This window comes from Pestalotiopsis fici (assembly GCF_000516985.1).
Source record: "Pestalotiopsis fici W106-1 unplaced genomic scaffold PFICI_Scf_6, whole genome shotgun sequence".
NCBI lineage: Eukaryota > Fungi > Ascomycota > Sordariomycetes > Amphisphaeriales > Sporocadaceae > Pestalotiopsis > Pestalotiopsis fici.
This window is the reverse complement of record NW_006917096.1, coordinates 2,598,998-2,619,671: the sequence shown is the minus strand read 5'-3', so window position 1 is coordinate 2,619,671 and position 20,674 is coordinate 2,598,998. Positions and strand designations below refer to the sequence as shown.

General features: G+C 48.8%; 7 protein-coding genes across 7 annotated transcripts; 6 read left to right on the top strand and 1 right to left on the bottom strand.

Moving 5' to 3' along the window:
* Positions 1-560: 560 nt before the first annotated feature.
* On the top strand, positions 561-2,408 carry PFICI_09256 (uncharacterized protein; the record flags this gene model as incomplete). Its single annotated transcript, XM_007837837.1, has 2 exons — positions 561-644; positions 693-2,408. 2 exons carry the CDS (start codon positions 561-563, stop codon positions 2,406-2,408), a joined length of 1,800 nt encoding a protein of 599 aa, XP_007836028.1.
* A 2,245-nt stretch (positions 2,409-4,653) lies between these two features.
* Positions 4,654-6,038, top strand: PFICI_09255 (uncharacterized protein; the record flags this gene model as incomplete). Its single annotated transcript, XM_007837836.1, has 3 exons — positions 4,654-4,734; positions 4,801-4,815; positions 4,860-6,038. 3 exons carry the CDS (start codon positions 4,654-4,656, stop codon positions 6,036-6,038), a joined length of 1,275 nt encoding a protein of 424 aa, XP_007836027.1.
* A 692-nt stretch (positions 6,039-6,730) lies between these two features.
* PFICI_09254 (uncharacterized protein) lies at positions 6,731-7,381 on the top strand (the record flags this gene model as incomplete). Its single annotated transcript, XM_007837835.1, has 2 exons — positions 6,731-7,048; positions 7,115-7,381. The coding sequence occupies 2 exons, from the start codon at positions 6,731-6,733 to the stop codon at positions 7,379-7,381; spliced, it is 585 nt and encodes a 194-aa protein (XP_007836026.1).
* A 2,541-nt stretch (positions 7,382-9,922) lies between these two features.
* Positions 9,923-11,304, top strand: PFICI_09253 (uncharacterized protein; the record flags this gene model as incomplete). Its single annotated transcript, XM_007837834.1, has 6 exons — positions 9,923-10,169; positions 10,218-10,454; positions 10,506-10,561; positions 10,613-10,651; positions 10,718-10,776; positions 10,833-11,304. 6 exons carry the CDS (start codon positions 9,923-9,925, stop codon positions 11,302-11,304), a joined length of 1,110 nt encoding a protein of 369 aa, XP_007836025.1.
* Positions 11,305-11,509: 205 nt separating this feature from the next.
* On the bottom strand, positions 11,510-13,767 carry PFICI_09252 (uncharacterized protein; the record flags this gene model as incomplete). The annotated part of the gene is made up of 5 exons (XM_007837833.1): positions 11,510-11,655; positions 11,718-11,916; positions 11,970-12,323; positions 12,386-12,765; positions 13,296-13,767. 5 exons carry the CDS (start codon positions 13,765-13,767, stop codon positions 11,510-11,512), a joined length of 1,551 nt encoding a protein of 516 aa, XP_007836024.1.
* A 706-nt stretch (positions 13,768-14,473) lies between these two features.
* PFICI_09251 (uncharacterized protein) lies at positions 14,474-15,292 on the top strand (the record flags this gene model as incomplete). Its single annotated transcript, XM_007837832.1, has 1 exon — positions 14,474-15,292. The coding sequence occupies one exon, from the start codon at positions 14,474-14,476 to the stop codon at positions 15,290-15,292; it is 819 nt and encodes a 272-aa protein (XP_007836023.1).
* Positions 15,293-15,867: 575 nt separating this feature from the next.
* Positions 15,868-16,248, top strand: PFICI_09250 (uncharacterized protein; the record flags this gene model as incomplete). Its single annotated transcript, XM_007837831.1, has 1 exon — positions 15,868-16,248. The coding sequence occupies one exon, from the start codon at positions 15,868-15,870 to the stop codon at positions 16,246-16,248; it is 381 nt and encodes a 126-aa protein (XP_007836022.1).
* Positions 16,249-20,674: the final 4,426 nt, after the last annotated feature.

Sequence of the window (20,674 nt, the reverse complement as noted above, 5' to 3'; positions counted from 1 at the left end):
GGATCTTATCGAAAGCTGGGGATGGTTTTGGTGGCTGTCAATTATGAAGTCAAAAGAAAGATCAAAAGCAGCACCAAAGTAGCGCATTAGATCAGCGTTCATAAAATTGCATCGTGCATGGAAAAGATACGAGTTACAGCCGAGAAATCTGGAGATGCTAACCTTGTCGATGGCCACCCACTGCCGCGTGTTCGGCCCCTGTCTCCAGGTCTTTAGCTGGCGCGACAAGGCGCCAAATTGAACCTTTGATAGCTAACTTTCGGTCACTGCTTTGCGCCACTACACTGCTAGATGTCCAATCTGTGCTAACGCGCCCTATTAGGATCTAGGTGTCCGTCTTTTGACACTTGCAAACTGCTTCAGGCTCAAGCCTCTAATTAATGAGCTGGCAGCAGTAGAACCAAGCTCCAGCCACAGAAAAGTTCCAGGCAGGTGCATCTGCTTCAATTTAATCAACTACCACGACTGATTGCCGCGATCGCCCGTTGGCCGTGAGGTCAAGCACATCGGTATCAAAAGTAGTGACATTGAAAGAACGCTCAATCATTGCTTTCGGCAAAATGGCGGCAGCGCAGGTCAGCAAAAACCAGAGGCGGCGCGCAAAGAAGAAGGCCGAGAAGGCTGAGAAAAAGGCACAAGCTGAGGTATGGCTCCCATCTATCCGATATAGGATCATCACTAACGCTATACAGAGCTCTACGCCAGTCGAAGAAACCCAAGAGGCCGAAATAAATGGCGAAGAGGCTGCACAGGTAGATGCCGCGCCGGCAGACGCTCCCACTGACCTCGAGGTTAAGAAAGATGCTACAGCTCCCGCGAAAGCCGAGCCCGATGGTCCCGTCGAGATCGACTTCGATAACGATGATCCTGCTTTCGCCATGTATAAGCACATCTTTACCAGATTTGGCGCGTCTGGGGAAGAAAATGAGATCGCGAAAGAGGCCAATGCTGGCAACCAGGGCGAAGTCTTCTTCGATGACGACAATGAGATCCCCGACGAGGCGGAAGAGTCAGGACCACCCAAGCTTTCCAAAAAGAAGAGGAAACAGCTCAACAAGCTCTCAGTTGCCGAGCTAAAGGCATTGGTCTCGAAACCCGAAGTCGTTGAATGGCATGATACTTCATCCGCAGACCCGCGGTTACTGGTGCAAATCAAGGCGCAACGAAATGTTGTACCGGTCCCCTCACATTGGTCTTTGAAACGAGAATATCTTTCGTCAAAGCGAGGTATCGAGAAGTCCGCCTTCAAACTCCCCAAGTTCATTGCAGACACCGGCATTGCAGAGATGAGAGATGCCGTTCTTGAAAAGCAGGCAGAGCAAAGCCTCAAGCAGAAGCAAAGAGAACGAGTGTCAGGAAAACTGGGCAAGCTCGATATTGACTATCAAAAGCTCTATGACGCGTTCTTTAGATTCCAGGAAAAACCGACGCTCACTCGGTTTGGCGAGGTCTACTACGAAGGCAAAGAGTACGAGACTGATCTGAGGCATTTGCGACCTGGCGAGATGAGCGAGACCTTGAAAGAGGCTCTGAGTATTCCCCCGGGAGCTCCACCGCCATGGCTAATTCATCAACAACGATTTGGACCTCCTCCATCTTACCCATCCCTCCGAATTCCTGGTCTCAATGCCCCCATCCCCCCGGGTGCACAATGGGGATTCAACCCCGGATGCTGGGGTAAGCCACCCGTGGACGAATACAATCGACCTTTGTTTGGTGGAGATATCTTCGGTATCATGCAACCGACACAAGCAGCACCATCAGCTGGAGAGCCGGTTGAGCGTAATCTTTGGGGTGAGCTGCAACCACCAGAAGAAGAGTCCGAGGAGGAGGAGGAGGATGATGAAGATGATGAAGAGGAAGAAGACGAAGAGGACGTTGGTGCCGGCCTTCAGACACCTTCGGGCATGGAGACCCCTGGTGGTATGACCAGCACCGTGCCTACTGAGTACGGCACGCAGACTGAAGCCATGTCTGGCGAATTCGATCTACGCAAGAACAGACGTGGCCACGAAACGGAGGAGAGCATGCATCCCCGCTCAGCCTACACCGTCATCCCCGAGCGTCAAGCACGCGCAGAAGGTTTCTTCGGCAGTGACAGGACATATGACCTTAGCAAATCTGGTCATGGTGATATGCGCGTTCTGGGTCAGGACGATGACCGAGGCCACAAGCGCAAGAAGCCGGGAGATATTGATGTTGCCCTCGACCCTGAAGCCCTCATGTCTGGCGATGGTCTCAGCAAGGATGAACTAAGGCGGCGTTATGACGAGGGTAAACGTGAGGAAGGTCCCGGTGCTCAATGGAGAAGGGAGGAAGGTTTGGATGAGATGATTGCAAATGAAAGCCGCAAAAGACTGAAGCGGGATGAGGAGAAGCGAGACGAGAGGAAGAAGTACAAGTTCTAAATCATTAGGGGTTCATAGGGCGCATTGGGTTTCGATTAGACCTCAACGGGAACCTGTCTGTATGCTAATTCTGAAGTTGTAAGACAAAAATCATGATACCTCTTAGTACGCAATCTGTACGTCCTTGATGCTGGCAATTCGATTGGTTAAATATACGCTTTAGATCGAATGGTCGGAGCCACATTTTGAAAAGTAAGAGCGTGTTACATTTTCTAGCTAGAAATCGGCAATTACCGCCCAATATGCACGTCGCCATGTCCACAAGAACAACAACATTTTGTGACATGAATCCCTTTGATCAAATGCTCAAGTTGATGGCGCATTTGACTTGATGTGTGGAACATATGTCCTTCCCCCATCTCTTAAACTTCGTTGTTGAGGTCTATAAATGCTGCGGACAGTGCAAAAACAAGTTTTATTTATACCATTAAGATAGCATTCTCCTTTGTACATAATAACGATAATGAGTATCAGTGTGCGGTGGCGGAGATTCCCGGGAATATAGAATGGTTTGTTATACATATGGTTGAGTTCTACAACGTAGTTCCTGTTCACCCCTATACCTAGGTCTGCGCCATGCCAATATGCTTTCATGTTCGTAGTTGTCGTCACTGCTGAATCCTTTTTCTTTCTTTTTCCAATTTGCTCTTGCTGGCTGTTGTACAGAGTACCAACCACAGGCGTGAACACGTGACTGTTGCTCAGGGTGACACGCATTTCTTATTTATAGCACCCAGGACAGCCAGGATCAAATTGATACTTGGGATAGTCAGGACAGCTCGGATAATGAGGTGCGTGGTCGGCCTCGGAAACGACGATGCTCCTATTCCCCGTGATGCGTCCTTGTTAAGCATAGGTTCTCCGCCATGGTCTTCAAGTATGTGACTCCGCACCTCGAGCCTGGCTTACAGTCCTGCTCCACTGAATCTCAAACACATTGCAGATCGCAGTGTGGACTTCTGAACGCTGGGGCTACCGCCGAACACTCTTGGCTGCCCTGGCTGGTATCACCGCCTCGATATTCTTCCCATTCTTTGCAGAATATCTCGCAGTCTTCCTAATTGGAGAGTTCCTTCAAGTTATTACTACCTGGTTCATCTTGAACAGGATTGGGAGAAGTACATTGATGTTTAGTGGCATGTGTGTTATGTTTGTTCTGCTGCTGTAAGTTACAATATCTCCCTCCCAGATTACCATGAGAAATGCTGTCCTCGAAGTGACTCTCACGTTTTACAGCATCACAAGGTGTCTAGAAGTTTCCTCTTGACCATCTACAGCGGTATCGTGCACTGCAGGCAGCATGATTGTCCTTCTATCAGCAGTTACCAATTTCTCAATTGGCCCCGCGCCAAGTCGATCAAAGTAGCCCGTAACGCAGATAATGCTGTCAACACTGCCTTTGTAAATGTGATTTCTTGTCGACAATTGAATTCCAGCGAGGGGAATTGGGCACCAAAGGGGGCTTTCTTCTGGGCCTGTATGAATGCAATTTTTACAACTCATTACTATTTACGCTTGCGTAAGCCTTGACTACAAGTTGACGCGAATATATGTACTTACATGAGGGATGAATAGCAGAGACAAAAGGCGGAACATTTGCGGGACTGGATATACTCTGTACTATTCAAGAATCGTTTTCCAGCTGGCAATTTCGCTTCCACGAGGATTGAAACTTTGCTCGAGGGTGCCCAAAAGTCAAAGAAGGAGCAGAATGGACGCAAAATATGAAAGAGCTCAGCTTGTGAGGCTAGGGGCACAATTTCCATGACGCCCAGTTGCGGTTGGCGGTTCGTTGTCGAAAGTCCTAGTTGGGGGCGAGTATCACAAACGGTGGCACACTTCATGCACGACGCCCTAGCCTTGCCGTTCCATCTAATCAATATTTAATGACGATAATGACTAATCTCATAGTCCCTTGCTATTATTATTGTTCCAAGGATCAGATTTAAGAATGCTTACGTGAGACGATCGATGCATAAAAGGAGCATTCAGCCGCAGCCGGGGTTAGCTGGCTGCCTAGGTAAGCAATGCTGCCATCGTATAAGAATGATTTTTCTGCCCCAAGTATATAAATCCTGGGCCCCCCCGGTCACCTCGACGCAAACCCCCAATGTCACACAAGAACGCTTTTCGAAACTTTGTGAGCTAGTAGAGATTGCTGCAAGCTCATCATGGATACGTTGCAGTCAACCATACCTTTACGGCCACGAGGCAAAGAAGACTGGGAACACCACAAAGAAACGATATGCCACTTATATCACGAGCTTGGAAACCCACTCTGGGAAGTTTCCAATATCATGCAATCGAAGCACAACTTCATACGCACGTAGGTCAAGCTGAGATGCGGCGACTGTTATACCATACATTTCATATTCTACTCATACTCATTTAGAAAAAGAACAAGGCGGTAAGAAGTAGTAGAGACTAAAACCATATTACAGACACAGACAGTATAAATACCGGCTCAAGAAGTGGGGGTTTAGGAAGAACCTGAACACCGCAGAGCTAGATGAGATCCAGCAATGTGCAGCCACGGGAAGAGAGTTACTTCTACCGAGAGTCAACGGTCGCGAAATCGGTTCAAAGCGCCTAAAGACCTTTGTTGCAGTAGATAAGCAGCGCCGCAAAGCACGCCATTATGCCGCCGCCCCGCTGCGGCTCGGTGTCAACCACATTTCGGACTCTCTACGAATGGCCGAGATGGACCTCCACGCCGCAGTAACGCATACAAGGCACCAGTGCGAGGCGGCCAGCGAGAAAACTTGGCTCCATCCGGCCACATCTGCAAGTGGCAACTGGAATCATGATATGCTCCTGGCCATCTTGAGCTTACGCGGGAAATCCGAAGTCGATAAGTGCTTTCAGCTAATTGACAAATGCTGCGCGAGCTTCAAGACCGTCATGCAGGCAGGAGATCCGCTGCTACTTTGGTTCACTTACTGTTCCATCTTGGAGCTTTCCGAGGTCGGCATGGATCTTGCAATCGTGTTTGCGAGATTCGTGGCCGGCATCTGCACAATCGATGAGGGCAGGACACATCCTCTAACGGTTCTATTGACGAGCATGGTCAAGGCTCCAGTGAAAAGCGCATACAATCGCCACAACGTTATCAGGGTGGTGGATGCACAGTTTGATATCCTCATTGACATGTATGAAGAGGCCTGGGACAAGCTTTGGCTCATATATCTCAGATTGGTCTTGCGAAGGTTGACTGCAACGGGTGGGACTACACAGAGACAAGCCGTGGTCTCTTCCAACACGACCGTGCCACCAGAGTTGACGCAAAGGGGCCGTATCGATCCGTGGAAAGAGAGGGAACTGGTGACTTGGGTTCAAATTTACAAAGGCATTACATACATGGTTCGAGGAGAATTAATGCGTTCCTCGCTGATTCTCAATGACAAACGGTATAGCGACGCTTCGTGTTGGCCTCCTGCTACACGACCACCGACAAATATACGGGATCTGCGAGCTGGGATAGAGGAGATGCTGGTTCCATATACGAGCACTGAGAAGTTTTACAACTTTACATTAGCAACCATACTGGCGGACGGGCAGAAGGCGTCATATACGCCGGTTGACGACGATAGTCGCAAAGGCAATACGACTGCAAGTGCAATGGCAGAATGATAGAAGAAGTCCATGTTTGATATTACAAATACGACGGGCAAAGCTACATGGTGCTTTGGTGAAATGTGCAATTTTTGAGTGAAGCCCAATCAAGTACAGGTTTGTAGGCGTTTGCACAAATACAAACAAGCTTCATTGCATGCGCCTTGCCCAAACAAGTATTTCAAGACTCATGGAGTATTCGAGTTGCAAAGAGCATATAAGGTAAAGTAAGTAGTGGTATGATGAATGATTGATAACAAAGACGGTTGATGTATTTTGGAAAAGGTGCTTTAGTAGAAGTTCAAGGCATAATGGGAACAATTTTATACATGAAAGACTACATTAATATTGATATTGATTTAGAGTATTCAGTGTCGCTGCAGTTGCGAGTTTGGCTGGCATGGGTTGCTTCTAAGACCCTTGTAACGGCTACGATTAGCGGGGCACAATGACGAGCTTCCAGCTACCAACTGTGGGAAAGTTCGGCTACAAGCTCAAATCGAGGCGCGCGTAACTCACAACGCCGAGCTACGGAATACAACCAACACAAATACATCTTGCGATTTCCACGGGCATGCAGTAATTCAGCTTCACAGCGAGCGCAAAGCTCCTCTCACCTCGTCTACAATCCATCGCCCACGCATAGGTCCAAAGTACATTTTCAGAAGAACAACCAAAGACACCGAGTTTCTCCCGTGCCTTCCGCAGACATGACTAGGTCCAACATTACGAAGCTTGGCCGTGCTGTCGGTCGAGGGCTGCAGGCCCGCGCTGTGACGGCAATGCGCCCAGCGTACACGCAGAACTTTGCACAGAGACAGACAAATGTTTTGCGCACTTCCACCGCCGCATTCTCGACCAGCTCGGCCCTGTTCAGACCCATCTCTGCCGAGGCCTTGAAGACGGCGCAGCCCGCCCAAATCACCGACGAGCAGTACCACAAGTTGGCAGATCAGTATCTGGACGACCTCTTGGTCACGTTTGAGGAGGAGCAAGACGCCAAGGATGAGATTGACGTCGAATACAGTGTAAGTTCACATCAAACTGGGTCACTCTTTGCGCTCCAGGCCGGCTAACTCCCCCAACTTGTACAGGCCGGTGTGATGAACATCAAGTACCCGCAAGGAACCTACGTGATCAACAAACAGCCCCCGAACAAGCAAATCTGGCTCTCTTCTCCCATCTCCGGCCCGAAGCGCTACGACTACGTCATCATTAGTGAGGGACAGGAATCAAAGCAGGACACGGCCACTGGCGGATGGATCTACCTCCGAGACGGCACGTCTCTGAACGAGCTTCTGCAAGAGGAGACGGGCATCAACCTCGAAGCATTAGATGGTGACTCTGTCGAGTCTCTATAAAGAAAATCTTGCACGTTGCCCGCATTTGTTTCAATAGAAGAAGGACAGAGACGAGAACAAGACGAGAAGGAAAGCATTTGCACGGAGTTTCGGACAAACATGTAATATACTGGTCACACTCTGCTTTTCATGAAGAATGGAGTGGACGTCTACCAAAGAGCATGCACATTATGTGCACTGATACCACTATCAATGGACTTTCTTGTTCTTTCCCCCCCAATCGGTTCAAGGGAAAGTCATCAGAGCTTGCATTTGGAAGTATCAAAATGTACCATACTTGACCTGCGCTATTGAAAGTAATGACCTGAATGTACTTTTAGGCCTTCTTGCTTGCCCATGTGTGTTACTTATTGGCGAATAACAACGCAAAGAATATCTGAGCTGTCTAGATACCCAACTCTCAAGCCTACAAGATGGTGAGCAACACTGGAAAGTGACTCCAACATCTGTTTCGCGTACCGCAATTACATTGCCATGACCGACTGGACTCCGTTACTGTGAAATATAACAGTTGATTCTACTAACCAGTATCTCTTATACGGTACCATCACCAAAGCTTGGGCTGATCAAGATATACGAAACGCATCTCCTTGACCAATCATCACCTCTCGTCATCAACATCACCTTATCAACACCATCCCTCATCGTCAACAGCCACTCTCACGGGCCCGCGTATATTCCGGTTTGTTTCAAGCCTCTTCGGACCATTTCAGACGGACCTATCTCCAACAAACATACCAATACAATATTACGGCTGAGTGGTGAAAATGGTAACATGCCGAGCTACAATACTTGTATTTCTAGGTGGGTGGCCCTCCCCGATTCCCTATCCTGGAGCTTATCTTGGGATAAGCCGGCGATAATCGTGTTGGAATATCTTGTACAGAGACTTGGAGAACAGAGGTCCCAATCTTTCCTCAAACAGAACTTTTCTTTTCCTAGTCAATTCTATTCACCAACTTGAACCAACTTGGAAGAGAGATGGTTGGCTTCACTACGCTTATAAACTCCTTGCGAGGCATCAATGACGTACAAGGTTAGGGTCGATTTCAAATGACTAACATTGCATTTGTTGTTGAAAAGGTCTTTGTGAAAACAAGAATAAACAGTTGCTCATGTGCCCTGGACATCACAGTCGGATCGCGAGCAGACGAATCGGCGATCCAATGCTATATTACAGGCCACGGCGTGCTTGTCTCAGAGAAAAGTTTCTTCCCAGATCATAGAAATTACATGTGACTATTTTGTCGTTGTATCAAGAATCTCCATAGAGGAGTGGCTAGGTTCTACATCGTATTCGTAAGATTCGGGGCTCGGGGTGTGAATGCCACAATATTAAATTTCCAGACGTCACAAATCCTGACAGTCACAGCCTCCTATACGAGCTCTCCAACTTAGTGTTGATCGATGTTTCTATTATCCATCGTTGTTTATTAATCGATTAACCTGTTTGCTGAGATATCCACAACCAGATGCCTCAGGAAGGGGGAAAATGTATAGCCAATGTCTAAATACTTACCCAAGTAGGTAGTTCATCCCACGCACCATCATGATGAATGATTGCGTAACACCTACAATCATCCCGTTCAATTGTTGTGGCAATACCAAGAAATGGGCTGAAAGATGTTATCGTCGTGGGCTCGGCAATTGTGACCACTCCGAAAAAATGAGGCTCAAAATGACCCCTCTCTCCAATGCAAGTAGCCGTGGGATGCTTCCCTAAACAGAAACTCCTAACCGTCGGACTCTCGGCATTCCTGAACGAGACTGTCCGATAAGAAATATGGAATCATTGAGGATAGATAGGTTGGATGGCTTTGTATCCGATTTGATAACACGACAAGTTTTCGGTCCAAAGCACCCTTGCGGATCGCTCAATCACAACGTGCCAAAGTAGTGAAGTGGCAGAGTCACGAGCTGAAAGGCCACGAATCAGAAATCTGACGATATCGCGCTATCCGCGCAGTTGGAGCGTGGGTTTTTTGATGGTCTGAAAAACATCCTCCTGCACCCGGTATGAACACGGTATACACGGAAGTGTCGATAGGAAGGCATCCCCACTTTGGTCCCAGTCGACGACGCTTCGCCGCCTGAATGTTATTGAGGATGGTTAAATACAATGAGACACTCTATCAAGATGTACAACAAGAGCCTTTGGTCGAAGGGGTGGTCTGCTCTGACGGATGAAACTCTAGAGAACCAAACTAGCCGGCTGTATTCTCACTCGTATCCCGAAGCATCACAACAATCAGTTGAGCTACCCCGCATGCAACTAAGAACACTCTGCCGCTTGTATCAGCGGATGATCTGCTATGCAATCTCCATCATGAATGAATAATTGCCACTGTCAGGATTTCATGGCATGGTGGGGGGAGATGTGACCTTGCGGCTCTGCTGGATAGATCATAGCATCCACCGGAGCGCGGCGATGAGCATAAAATAAGGGCTCAGCGGTCGAAGAACTGTCAGATTGAGAAGAATTAGCAATACCATTCAAACCAAGACAACAGACACCAACATCAGTTCTTCGCTGCTTACACAATGGCTACCGCAGTACTATCATCACCTCTTTCGTATTTCCCTTCGAAGAAGCAGGCCGAGTCCTTTTGGGAGGCCATATCTCAGAACGTCCCGGAAATTGTTCGCGTTCCATTAGGGTTTCCGAAGAAGCTCATATCTCCCTTGGCATGGAAGGCACAGGCCATTCAAGCCCGCCTGGAAGAATATGTAGTCGAGTTGAGCCAAGAGGATGTCGATGACATTGAATCAGCTCTTGCTTCCTTCAAGGGTAACAATCATATCTCCCTTCCTTCCATGTGAGCTAATGACTTGACAGATATGTTACTGGACACTTCTGCCTTATCAACGGAAACTTTTCCACTAAACATGAATCTTTCTCGTCGCTTGAAGGCTGTATCATCTGAATGCTATAGTGGTGTAGGCTTCAGCATCGTTCGTGGACTCGATCCGTCCAAGTATTCATCGGTCGACAATGTCATCATTTATGCCGGAATCGCAAGTCACATAGCACCCGAACGTGGCTTCGTTGACCGGAAGAGAGAAAGTGTCATCAGTGTGTGCTACCAATGACAGGTCGAGTCAAGTATATACTGATGAAAGTTAGGTCACCTCCTCAATGTGTCGTCTGCCGTTACACCAGCATACACCTTGGAGAAAGTCGTACGTAGCCCTTGTAATGATGAACAGGGCCTGAGGTTGACATTGATCAAGGCATTTCATTCTGACAATTCGGAAATAATGGGACTATATGTCCTCGAAAGTGCTCAAATGGGCGGCAAGTTGTCACTCTCAAGTTCTTTCAACTTGTACAACGAGTTGGCATCGAATCATCCTGGTGTGCTTGAGACTCTTGCTGGTCCTTGGGTTTTGGATACGTGAGTGGCGCCTTCGAATTCTTGGTATGTGATGAAATACTGAAATGCTGGCACAGATTCAAAGACTATGCAAAGTATCCACCGCTTTGCGTGCCGTTCCTCCACAGAGCAGGATCTGACAAGATTGTATTCCGATTCTCTCGATATCCTTTGACCGGCTTCCAAGGCTTGAAAAGAAACACCTCTCTACCAAGCCTTACAGAAGCCCAGATCAAAGCAATGGATGCAGTGCAATTCCTGGCTACTGCGAACTCTGTTGAGATCCCAATGACAAAAGGCAATATCCTGTTTGTCAATGATCAAGCCATCCTCCACGCGAGAGGCGCATTCAATGATAAGGATTCCACTCAACGACATCTTCTGAAAATGTTCCTGCGAGATCCGGAGCGTAGTTGGCCTGTCACCGAAGCAGCCCTAGAACAGCAACAGAGGATCTATGGACCGAATTGCGCCGATGGCACCAGAGCTGAGACATGGTGGACGGACTTTGAACAAGGACAGGAAGCCGAAGCACCAACCAATGGCTAGGACTTGTCCTAGCATCTGTCACCTGCTTGTCGGAAGGGCATCCTAGCTCAAGCTGTGACTCAGGTTCAGATATCGGGGGGTTTGTTATGGAGATATTGGAGCTCTCAGTGAATTAATAGCTCAAACATTTCTCTTTTCCCTTTTTTCCTTTTTCTATTCCCTTTTAAATCGTCCCGTTGAGAGTCAAGAGAGCTATTGGTGAGGTCTATGATGTGAGAAAGTCTTCCTCTGTGAAGTCGTCGTTTGGCCTGATAGGGTCGAAGTCGCTCTTCCAGTCCACTATCAGGAGTTGAATGACCCAGAACATCGAGTCTTGGTACATGTCTCTTTGTTGCCAGTCTTTTAATTGACCTATTACACAACTTAGTCATGTCTCTGGACATTTTGTTGCAAATGGTATGGGACCGCCTTACCTTCCCTGATCATGAAGTGTCGTAAAGTATACACAAACCTTTGCTGCTGTTCAGGCATTGGTTCTTCATCTTTGCCAGTTTCGATGACCGAGAAGAACCTCTTCGAGCCGAGGTAAGCGAAGTGGAAGTATGCGAGTAAGGACTTGCATGTGAATACGTTTCGCTCCGATAAAGAAGGGCGACCACGGAATTTGGATTTCTAGATGTTGGTCAGCATTCACCAGCGAGATGACGGGCGTAGTTGAGACTTACTTCCATGCCATGACGAGTGGTGTACTCTACTACATCTTTGAAGATGCGTTGGAAATTATGGAGGATAATGATCAACGCTAGGAGAACCTCATACCAATCGGTGGTATCGCGGTTCTCCATTTTACGACGAAGCTCTCGAAGGAACTGGGTGGCGTGTGGCTTCAGAAAGGAATTGATGGCGATCTCATCTAGTTGTGTGTCCATTATTGGCGTCACTGGAACGGTGCCGTACCAGGGGTTGTCGGTTTCCGTTGGGGGCTCGAATTCGAGCTTGTCATCACCACATATCGTCCACGTCAGCTCCGTGAAGCGCGTACCACACCACATATCTAGAGCATGTCGGAGAAATAGAGACTAGGTATGGTATGTCAACCGGCTGTAAGACACTCGCATGGCTTGACATGTACGATACTTACGTTTTGGCTGACGCGATGGGCTTCGCGGAAAGCCTCTCTAATGACATCTCCTTCGTCGCCCAAGAGTGATATCAAGTATTGGCCTGCTGAGTCGCTTCTAAATCGTTGAAGAAGAGCATGGCTGATTGATTGCATGTCACAGATGTAGTATGGGGGCATGTTCATATGCTGAATCTCCTTATTGGCGTCTTTCCAGACGTACCAAGTCTTGTCTTGACGTCCCATCGCGTACGGAACGACTGGGACGTTCAGGACGAGACCAGGTATCCCTTGAGAGAGCTGTATTTTCCGGCGATAGATACCGGAAGCATGAAACGAATGACAAACTTGAGTTCTTTTACGCGACATCCATTCCTCGAGGATGGTAGTACCAGTAGATCCTACATCATGTTAGTATCGCATTGAGAGTAAATGGGTTGAGACCGAGTGGGCAGACCATTGCGATGAAGGCTTAGACCAAGGAGATCCACCCGAATGCACAATCCATATTCAGGCCCAGCTCTTGCGGACTTTCGTGCTCGAAGACAGTTTGCACAGGGTGTGAGTCCACATGTGGGCCGATCGCACTTTGAATGTTGTCAGCCAATTAGGTAATATGCTGATGAAGAGCCCTACCCGTTGCTTAAGAGCCTTGCATCGATTACAGGCAGTCAGTTGACGGGTTCTCTTGGTTCGAGCATTTTCACTGGCAGTCAAGTCACGTCTGACTTTTTCGCGCGCCCCAAAGACATGGAATTGGCCATGTCTTCGTCCCAGGGCATCTATCTTGACGATAACCTTTGGCTTCTGTCATCTGTCAGTCTCCGCAAGCAGAACTTTGTTCATGGCATTGATAATACCTGATCGCGTGACAGAGCATCACGCCGCGAACCTGGATTTCCCGTCGGCGCCAATCTGCAAGGCTTCTTACGTATGTGACCATACGGATTGTATTGAGAGATCTGGAATTCGCCTCCAGAGTTTTGTAGGCCATTGCCAAGTAGGGGAATATATGCGGCTTCCTGGTTATACGCAGACAGCACAGGTGCAGTTGAGATGGAAGAGCTGGGTCTCTTAAGGGTCGAGGAGCCCAGGGCCGACAGGAACGAGGAATGGACAGCCGAAACTTGGCTTTGTATCAAGAGGTTCTCGGAATGAGATGCAAAGATTGATGCTGGATCATATGACTGCTGCCGTACATTTGTCCATTGGGCCTGTTGCTGGCTGGTGTCGAGAGGGAGCAACGGCTGCGCAGGCAGCCCGTCAAAGTTTTCGCGCTCCCTCATCAAGGGAGCTTCGTCAGTGGCCTCGTAATCAAGTGCTTCAAGTGGAACTGGTAATGAAGCAAGGTTCGACCACGTTGCCACGTAGAGCGTACCACTTTCCAAATGCTCTTCGTTCATTGCCCTCTCTCACCTGTATCAGACGCAGTGTGGAACTCGGCTCGCCAATAATGATGTTGATGCAAGCGTGGTGTTGCAGTATTGGACAAAAATGTGCAATTTAGGAAGGACGGTGAAACACCGACTTCATATCATGATGAAATTCGAGCCGACATGTGCTTGCCGCAACTCGTCCTTTGCGTAAACCTCCGGCCATCGGCAATAGACAATAGACGCCGTGGATGCCCAATCCAGAGAGTGAAGACCAATCAGAATGATGTTGCTTGTAATAGTCTGTAAGATTCCCATAGATGCCGGGCACCTTATAGCCCCCATCTGACAGCAAATATTGCAACCAAATGAAGGCGCAGTCCAAGACCACGACAGCTTGCAGCCGTGCTGACGGCAGGAGCTGAGCACTTCAACTACCCCACCAAGCACTTTCCCCCAACAAGACATCGGCGGCAGAAGGGGAAATCGGCGAAGAAGATCCCGTGATGCTAAGAAGGTTGGCGGATAGCAGCGAACCCATTGCAGGGAGCTTCAACCGGGAGACGCGGGACAATTTGTGAAGCCTTCGTGCCCAACTATCCTGGCTATCCAAGTATACAAGCAGAGGAGGCGCCGCTGCAACTGACATCGCTGCCCAACGGTATGTTTTTACACTCTTTCTTTAGGCGACTTGTTGAGTCATTGTCCAAAAGAATCAAGAAAACTACCTTGCGACATGAGCGACGAACCTGCTAGTCATATTGTGGTGAGAGTCGCTACAATGGAAGACTTGGACGACTTGACAAAGATTGCTCAGGCCGGATTCCCGGACGACCCAGAGTTTGACTACCGCTTTCCGCATCGCCAAAAGTACCCTGATGATCATTGGAGGTGGACGAGGAGAGAATATGAGGGATACCTTAATCAGCCTGACAAGTACGCCGTGCTTCTCGCCACCTTACCAACCAATCAGAAAAGTGATGAGTACAACGATGAGCATAAGCAAGAGCGTGAGCTGAACCGGAGCTGGCCGGTCTCCGTCGCGCTCGCAGTCTGGGACATGGCAGTTACTACAGAATCGCAGGTCAGCGGTCTGTTTCCCCTCCATGCCTCTGGCAAAGTCATCAATTGCGGCCGACCACTGATCAGTTTATACCCGGTAGATATAGGTATCGATCAGCGTCGAGATGCCAACCCGGAACACATGTTGGAGTTTGCCAACACACTAAGTAGTGCCTTTGAGACGCATTTTGCCAAATATGCAGGAAATCAGATACATTTATGGCTACTAACAACCCACCCCGACTTTCGCCGACGCGGTGCAGGCTCAGCGTTATGCCGCTGGGGGCTGCAGCTTGCACAGAAAAGAGGGCAGCCAGTCACTGTTCTGGCGAGTTGGATGGGCAAGACGCTATACGAGCAACTTGGTTTCCAAACTCTGGGAATCGTCGTCGTCCAAGTTCCGAGTGAAGAAGAGAAGCTCGAAGTTTCCTGTCTGGAACGGAAGCCGGAACATGAGATGACGTCCGGTCGCGGGAGTTGCATTATACTGTAATGTGTCCCTGTAACATCAACCACGTGCTGAGGCGGAGCAATCCAACGTCGCACGCCATCGTTAGCCTGCTGGCAAGAATTGGACGAAAAGGAGAAAAAAAATGAGGAGAACACAGGATTCAAAAGATGACAAAGCAACTACATAGGAGTATTGTAACGTCTTTCTTCACGTGCTTGGAATTATAACTGGGTGCGCGCCCAAGTCAAGTCAAGGTGGCGGAGCCCGAGTAGACGACAGGGCCCAAGAAAGTTGCCGATATCCAAATTCAGACATCGGCTGACAATCCAAGCATTGAAACAATTTTAAGAAACATTTCATTCCTACTAACTTTTCGTATTGGCTGTGCGAATCTCGGATATTGCCAAACTCGAGGACATTGAGAACAGTGTTAGAGGCTGAGTTGCATACTTGGGTGACGAATAGTCAGGACAATCATATAAAATAATAACAAGTAGTCAAGTCCTCCGTTCAGTTCACTTTATTCTACTCAATGGCTAGTCTTACAAAGCCTATTCAACACGCCGTAATCTTCTTTCTCGTCCTATCTGCTTAGTCGGTGTAATAAGCCAACCAATATGGGTAGCTTTGGTAGTGTAGACTGTGCCTATAGCTCACCTCCTACTCTCAGATCATCCACCCCTTCGTCCCAGGAACGGAGCATTTCCTGCGATTTTGACCGAACGGCGGAACCTCCTGCAGGACTTACCACCTACGCCCACATTGGCACCTGGATCTCCGCTTGCAGTTTGGAGACCGCAACCAATCGACCCCAGCAATTGGACATCAGCTCTGCGCAAGAGCACCCCAGCCTGGTTCCCTTACCACTGTATGACAATGGCCGAGGATCTACTTCACCAACTCTGTGTCGTTACCTAGATGATTACGACACAGTTCCGGTCAATGAGAAGCTTCTTGCAAAAATCACATTTGGAACACCCATGAATAATGTCACATGAGAGCCTTTTACCGAGTCGGCGTCGTTGCGGCATGTACTGCAGCGACTAATCTAGCTCTCAGGAGACAGAATTTATTCGTCCAGCATACTTCCACCCACAGAGAGAATTGGCGACAAGGGCGAGCCTGTAGCTGCATAGCCACATTCTCGGCATGGTTGACATCTGGGCGCGGATCGAGATATCCATAGGATGTTCCGGGCTATGCTGTCGAAATCACTCCGAATGAGCGCCAACGGGCTTTTGTTCAGTACCAAAAAGAGCATGATAACGCTCCGTCATGTCTCCAGTACGGAAGTGCTAAAGGTACGGGACAAGACGACGTGGAGCTCCGGAGACCAATGGTACCCACGGGGGAGATCTCCATCAAGATAAGCCGATCAGTGGGTAGCCCGGAGCGTCTCGGCGCGGCAAAGCACCCCGCCCCAGGATTCAATCACTATCCTGATCTTACTTTGAATGAAGCAGCATCTTGTTAATGTATAGTCCCAGGGGTTCAGGTGGATGGGTTATTCTAGTCTATGTGCACACGCAATTTATGCGTAGGAGGAACATTTAAGGCCAATCAAAGAGACTTCAACCTTGTAGGGAGATGCGAGGGAATATAGTGCAGTTTATACCTATATTTTATGGGGGTACCTCACCTAGGTACGGATTTATACCTGCGTATCATAGCAGCTGAATTGCAGTTGGGCCCTTCTAAGAAGCCGCCAATGCAATGCTGGAAGGCGATGCAACCTTGAATCCTACCATTGACCAGCGCACCTTCAATGTGGTCAGCTGCTTTCACATTGTTTCTCTTGTTCACTTTGCACTTTTTCCCACCTTCCAGGTTTACCATTACCCGTGCCAATGTGGTTTTAGTTGCCATGGAAGCACTGACAGCTTTGTCAGTAGCCAGCAGCGTAATTGCCTTTGTGGATTATGGAGGCAAAATATTATCCAACGCCGAGCAAATCTACAAATCCCACCGCGGTTTCTGTTCTTCTGTGGTGGATATCGAGACTATTGCCAATGACATCGACCAACTTACGGAAGGTCTCAGGAGGAATCTGCCTCAGTTCCGTCCGATTTCGCAGCTGAAAAAAGAGGATCGCACTGAAGACGACGACGCGTTGGACAGACTGTGCATTAGGTCCCACGAGATCGCCATTGTGTTGCTGGGTCGTATCAGAGAATTACAACCAAAGGCGAAGAACCAACCGGCCGGAAAAGTAGAACACAAGTCAGAGACTCGTGATGCAGGGTCGGGGCTTGGGGCCGTGTCTGCCCGCCAGGCGCTGCAGCTTGGCAATGATGGTTCAGTGGCAGACGAAATTGAGACGAAACGGCGATTTTCCAAATGGTCAAGCTTTAAGAAAGCTCTCGCTGCCACTTGGAATAAAAGCGAAATGGACGACTTGGCGGCAACACTCAAAGGATTTCGAGGCGAGATTGAGTTTCGTATTCTCATTTCAATTCGGTATGTCAGAATCCGCGGCTTGGCAACCGTGAGCAACATGCACTTCTAATCACAAGATAGCCGGTCACTCAACGAGACAACAATGCAGCAATCGCAAACCTCTAAGGAAATTTTGCGGTCGACCCAGAAAATCCTAAACAGCTTTTTGAATGCAAGAGATGAGCTTGCCGATTTACTGCGGCTGCAAGCGACGAAAATCATTGAAATCCAGGAAGCACAAGCCAAGAGGGAGGTCTACGATATCCAACGTCGGAATGAAGTTCTGAGAGGCAAGATTCAGGCAGGAAGTTTCCTTTGTCAAAAAGGATCCGATGTTCCCAACACATTTGAGCCTGCATCTTTCGCCCAAGAAGCGCAGCTCGAAGAGGAATTGCGCACCCTCGTGACGGAAAATGGGATTCTTGAAATTCTTTCATTCGCGACGTTGGATGACCGCCGAGAAAGTATCGATCTTCCTCATAACGAGACCTTCGAATGGATATACGAAGGGCCTGAGAACATGGACAGAAAATGGAGTAACTTTGTCGAATGGCTCCGAATTGGCAGCGGAATTTACTGGGTCAATGGTAAGGTCGGGTCTGGCAAATCAACTCTAATGAGGTATATCTTTGAGAACATAAAGACGATGGAAAACTTCAAGGCATGGGCGGGAGAGATGCCTGCCAAAGTGTACGGGTTCTTCTTTTGGAGGAGTGGGGATGAAGAGCAGAGATCTCAACGCGGACTCTTGAGATCTCTGCTCTACATGATTCTCCAAGGCCATCGAGACCTGATTCCAGAGGTGCTTCCAGAGGTCTGGAATATTGTCTACTCGAGAACAACAAGCATCATGGGTGCTCGCCTGCCTCCTGACTCTCCGCTACTCCCGCCTCGGCCAAAGTCTCTGACAATGATGGAGCTCAAGGACGCCTTTCGAAGGCTGCTCCGAGCTCTCGAGAACAGAGTCAAAATTTGCCTGCTTATAGACGGGCTCGACGAATATGAGGGAGATTATCTGGACATTGTTGAACTTTTCAATGAATGCGCCGAGTCGCCAGCCATCAAGCTGTGCCTTTCCAGTCGGCCACTGCTTGTCTTTGAACAAGCATTTGCAGAGTTGCCGGGTATGAGGCTGCAGGACCTGACAAGAGAGGACATCACACAGTACGTGCGATCGCGACTTTGCAGCCACCAGTACATGGTTCGGCTCACGAAAACATACCCTGGCGATACCTCGAACTTGATTGATGACATTGTCAATAAGTCAAGCGGTGTGTTTCTCTGGGTCAAACTTGTCGTCAGGTCTCTATTGCGAGGTCTCTGTGATCAAAATCGTATCTCGGATCTGCGAGCGAGAGTTGAAGAGCTACCGGAAGACATGGAGGCATTGTACAATCACATGCTAGGAAGCACCGACCGCATTTACTACAAACAAGCATCACAGATTTTCCAACTGTTCCGCGCCGCCCAAAGGACCTCGCCAAGCAGAATAACCTTGCTACACCTATCCTGGGCAGACGAGGAAAATCACATGTGGGCTGAAAATGCTCCTATTCAAGCCTTGCAGGACGAAGAAATATCACTCAGGTGTGAGATGATGGACGCTCGTTTGAAGAGTGTCTGTGCCGGTCTTCTGGAGTCAAACAAGAGCCGTTCTTCCACTGACGCAGCAGACTCGAAAGTCATGTTCTTGCATCGAACTGTCTCGGACTGGATATCGCAGAAGGACGTGTGGGAGGGGCTCGTATCAAGGACTGCCGACGAAGCATTCAGCCCAAATCTTGCCATGTTCAAATCAAGACTCTTGTGTCTCAAGAGTCTAGACACGGCCACCAGAAAGCCTCTAGACGCGACCATCGTAGAGCCCCTAGACACGACCGTTGGAGAACCCCTAGACATGGACATAATCTCGGATGCCTTGACCTATGCTGTACTCGCGGAGAGGGACCTGGATCGCGGATTTCCTAAGTTGCTAGACCATCTCGATTACGTTGCGTCGGTCCAGTGGCGAAAGCATGCCGCCAGCACAGCTCAAAATAACAGCGCACTATTGGGAGCAGGTACCTAACCCACCTAAGTCCTGCATAAATACATAATAAAGATACTGACGCACAGGGACAGTTGTTACTGGAAAGGAACATAGTTCGCCCCAGAGTCCTAGTCGTGCCTCCCGCACGGAAAAACCCCAAGCGAAGCTCATACTGGATGATTCAGACTCCGACGAAGACACTTTTGTGGACGCATGCTCCACGTTGGAAAGACCCCAAGTGTCAACCCGGTCCCCTGCGCTACACATTGACAATCGAGAGTACAGCCACTGGTCGCGTGGTATCAGCATCGATTTTATCAAACCTCATGGGGTGGAAATTCCATTTTTTGATCTCACCAAAGTCCTGGGGTTATCCCACTACGTCCACAACAAGGACCAGACTGGCCTCGTTGCTGGGGATCAAGAGGTTAATTACCATGTGCTTATGCACGGGATTTCATCAACGTATGAAGGCCGCAGTGTCGTTCTCAGCCCTCCCGACCCACATCTCGTCGAGCGAATTCTGGAGGGGGGAGTTGACCCCAGTTTTTCTTATACCGGCTTGACCCCGTGGGAGAATGTGTTACACAATGTGGTGTCAGTATTCATCTTGTCCGCGAATGATAATCCAGAGTGGCAAAAGGCAGCCGCTCAGTGGACTGAAATATTCCAGATCTTCTTAGAGCATGGGGCTGACCCCAATAAACTGACTGCGAGGCATCCGAAGCTGCCCGGTATGGCCAGAGCAACGCCAATCATGGTGGTGGAGAAGTACTTTCCTCCTTCCATGTGGGAGCGTCGGACAGAACTCGCGATGCTGTTGAGGAGCAAGATTGCTGAGATGGAAGCCCAGCGCAACCGCAAACCTGGAGCTTTACCAGAATCCTCCTTGAAGCAAGAAGCGGTTTCTTCAGCAAAAACAGTAGAGAATGGTACAATCGTTGGCTGGATCAAGTACC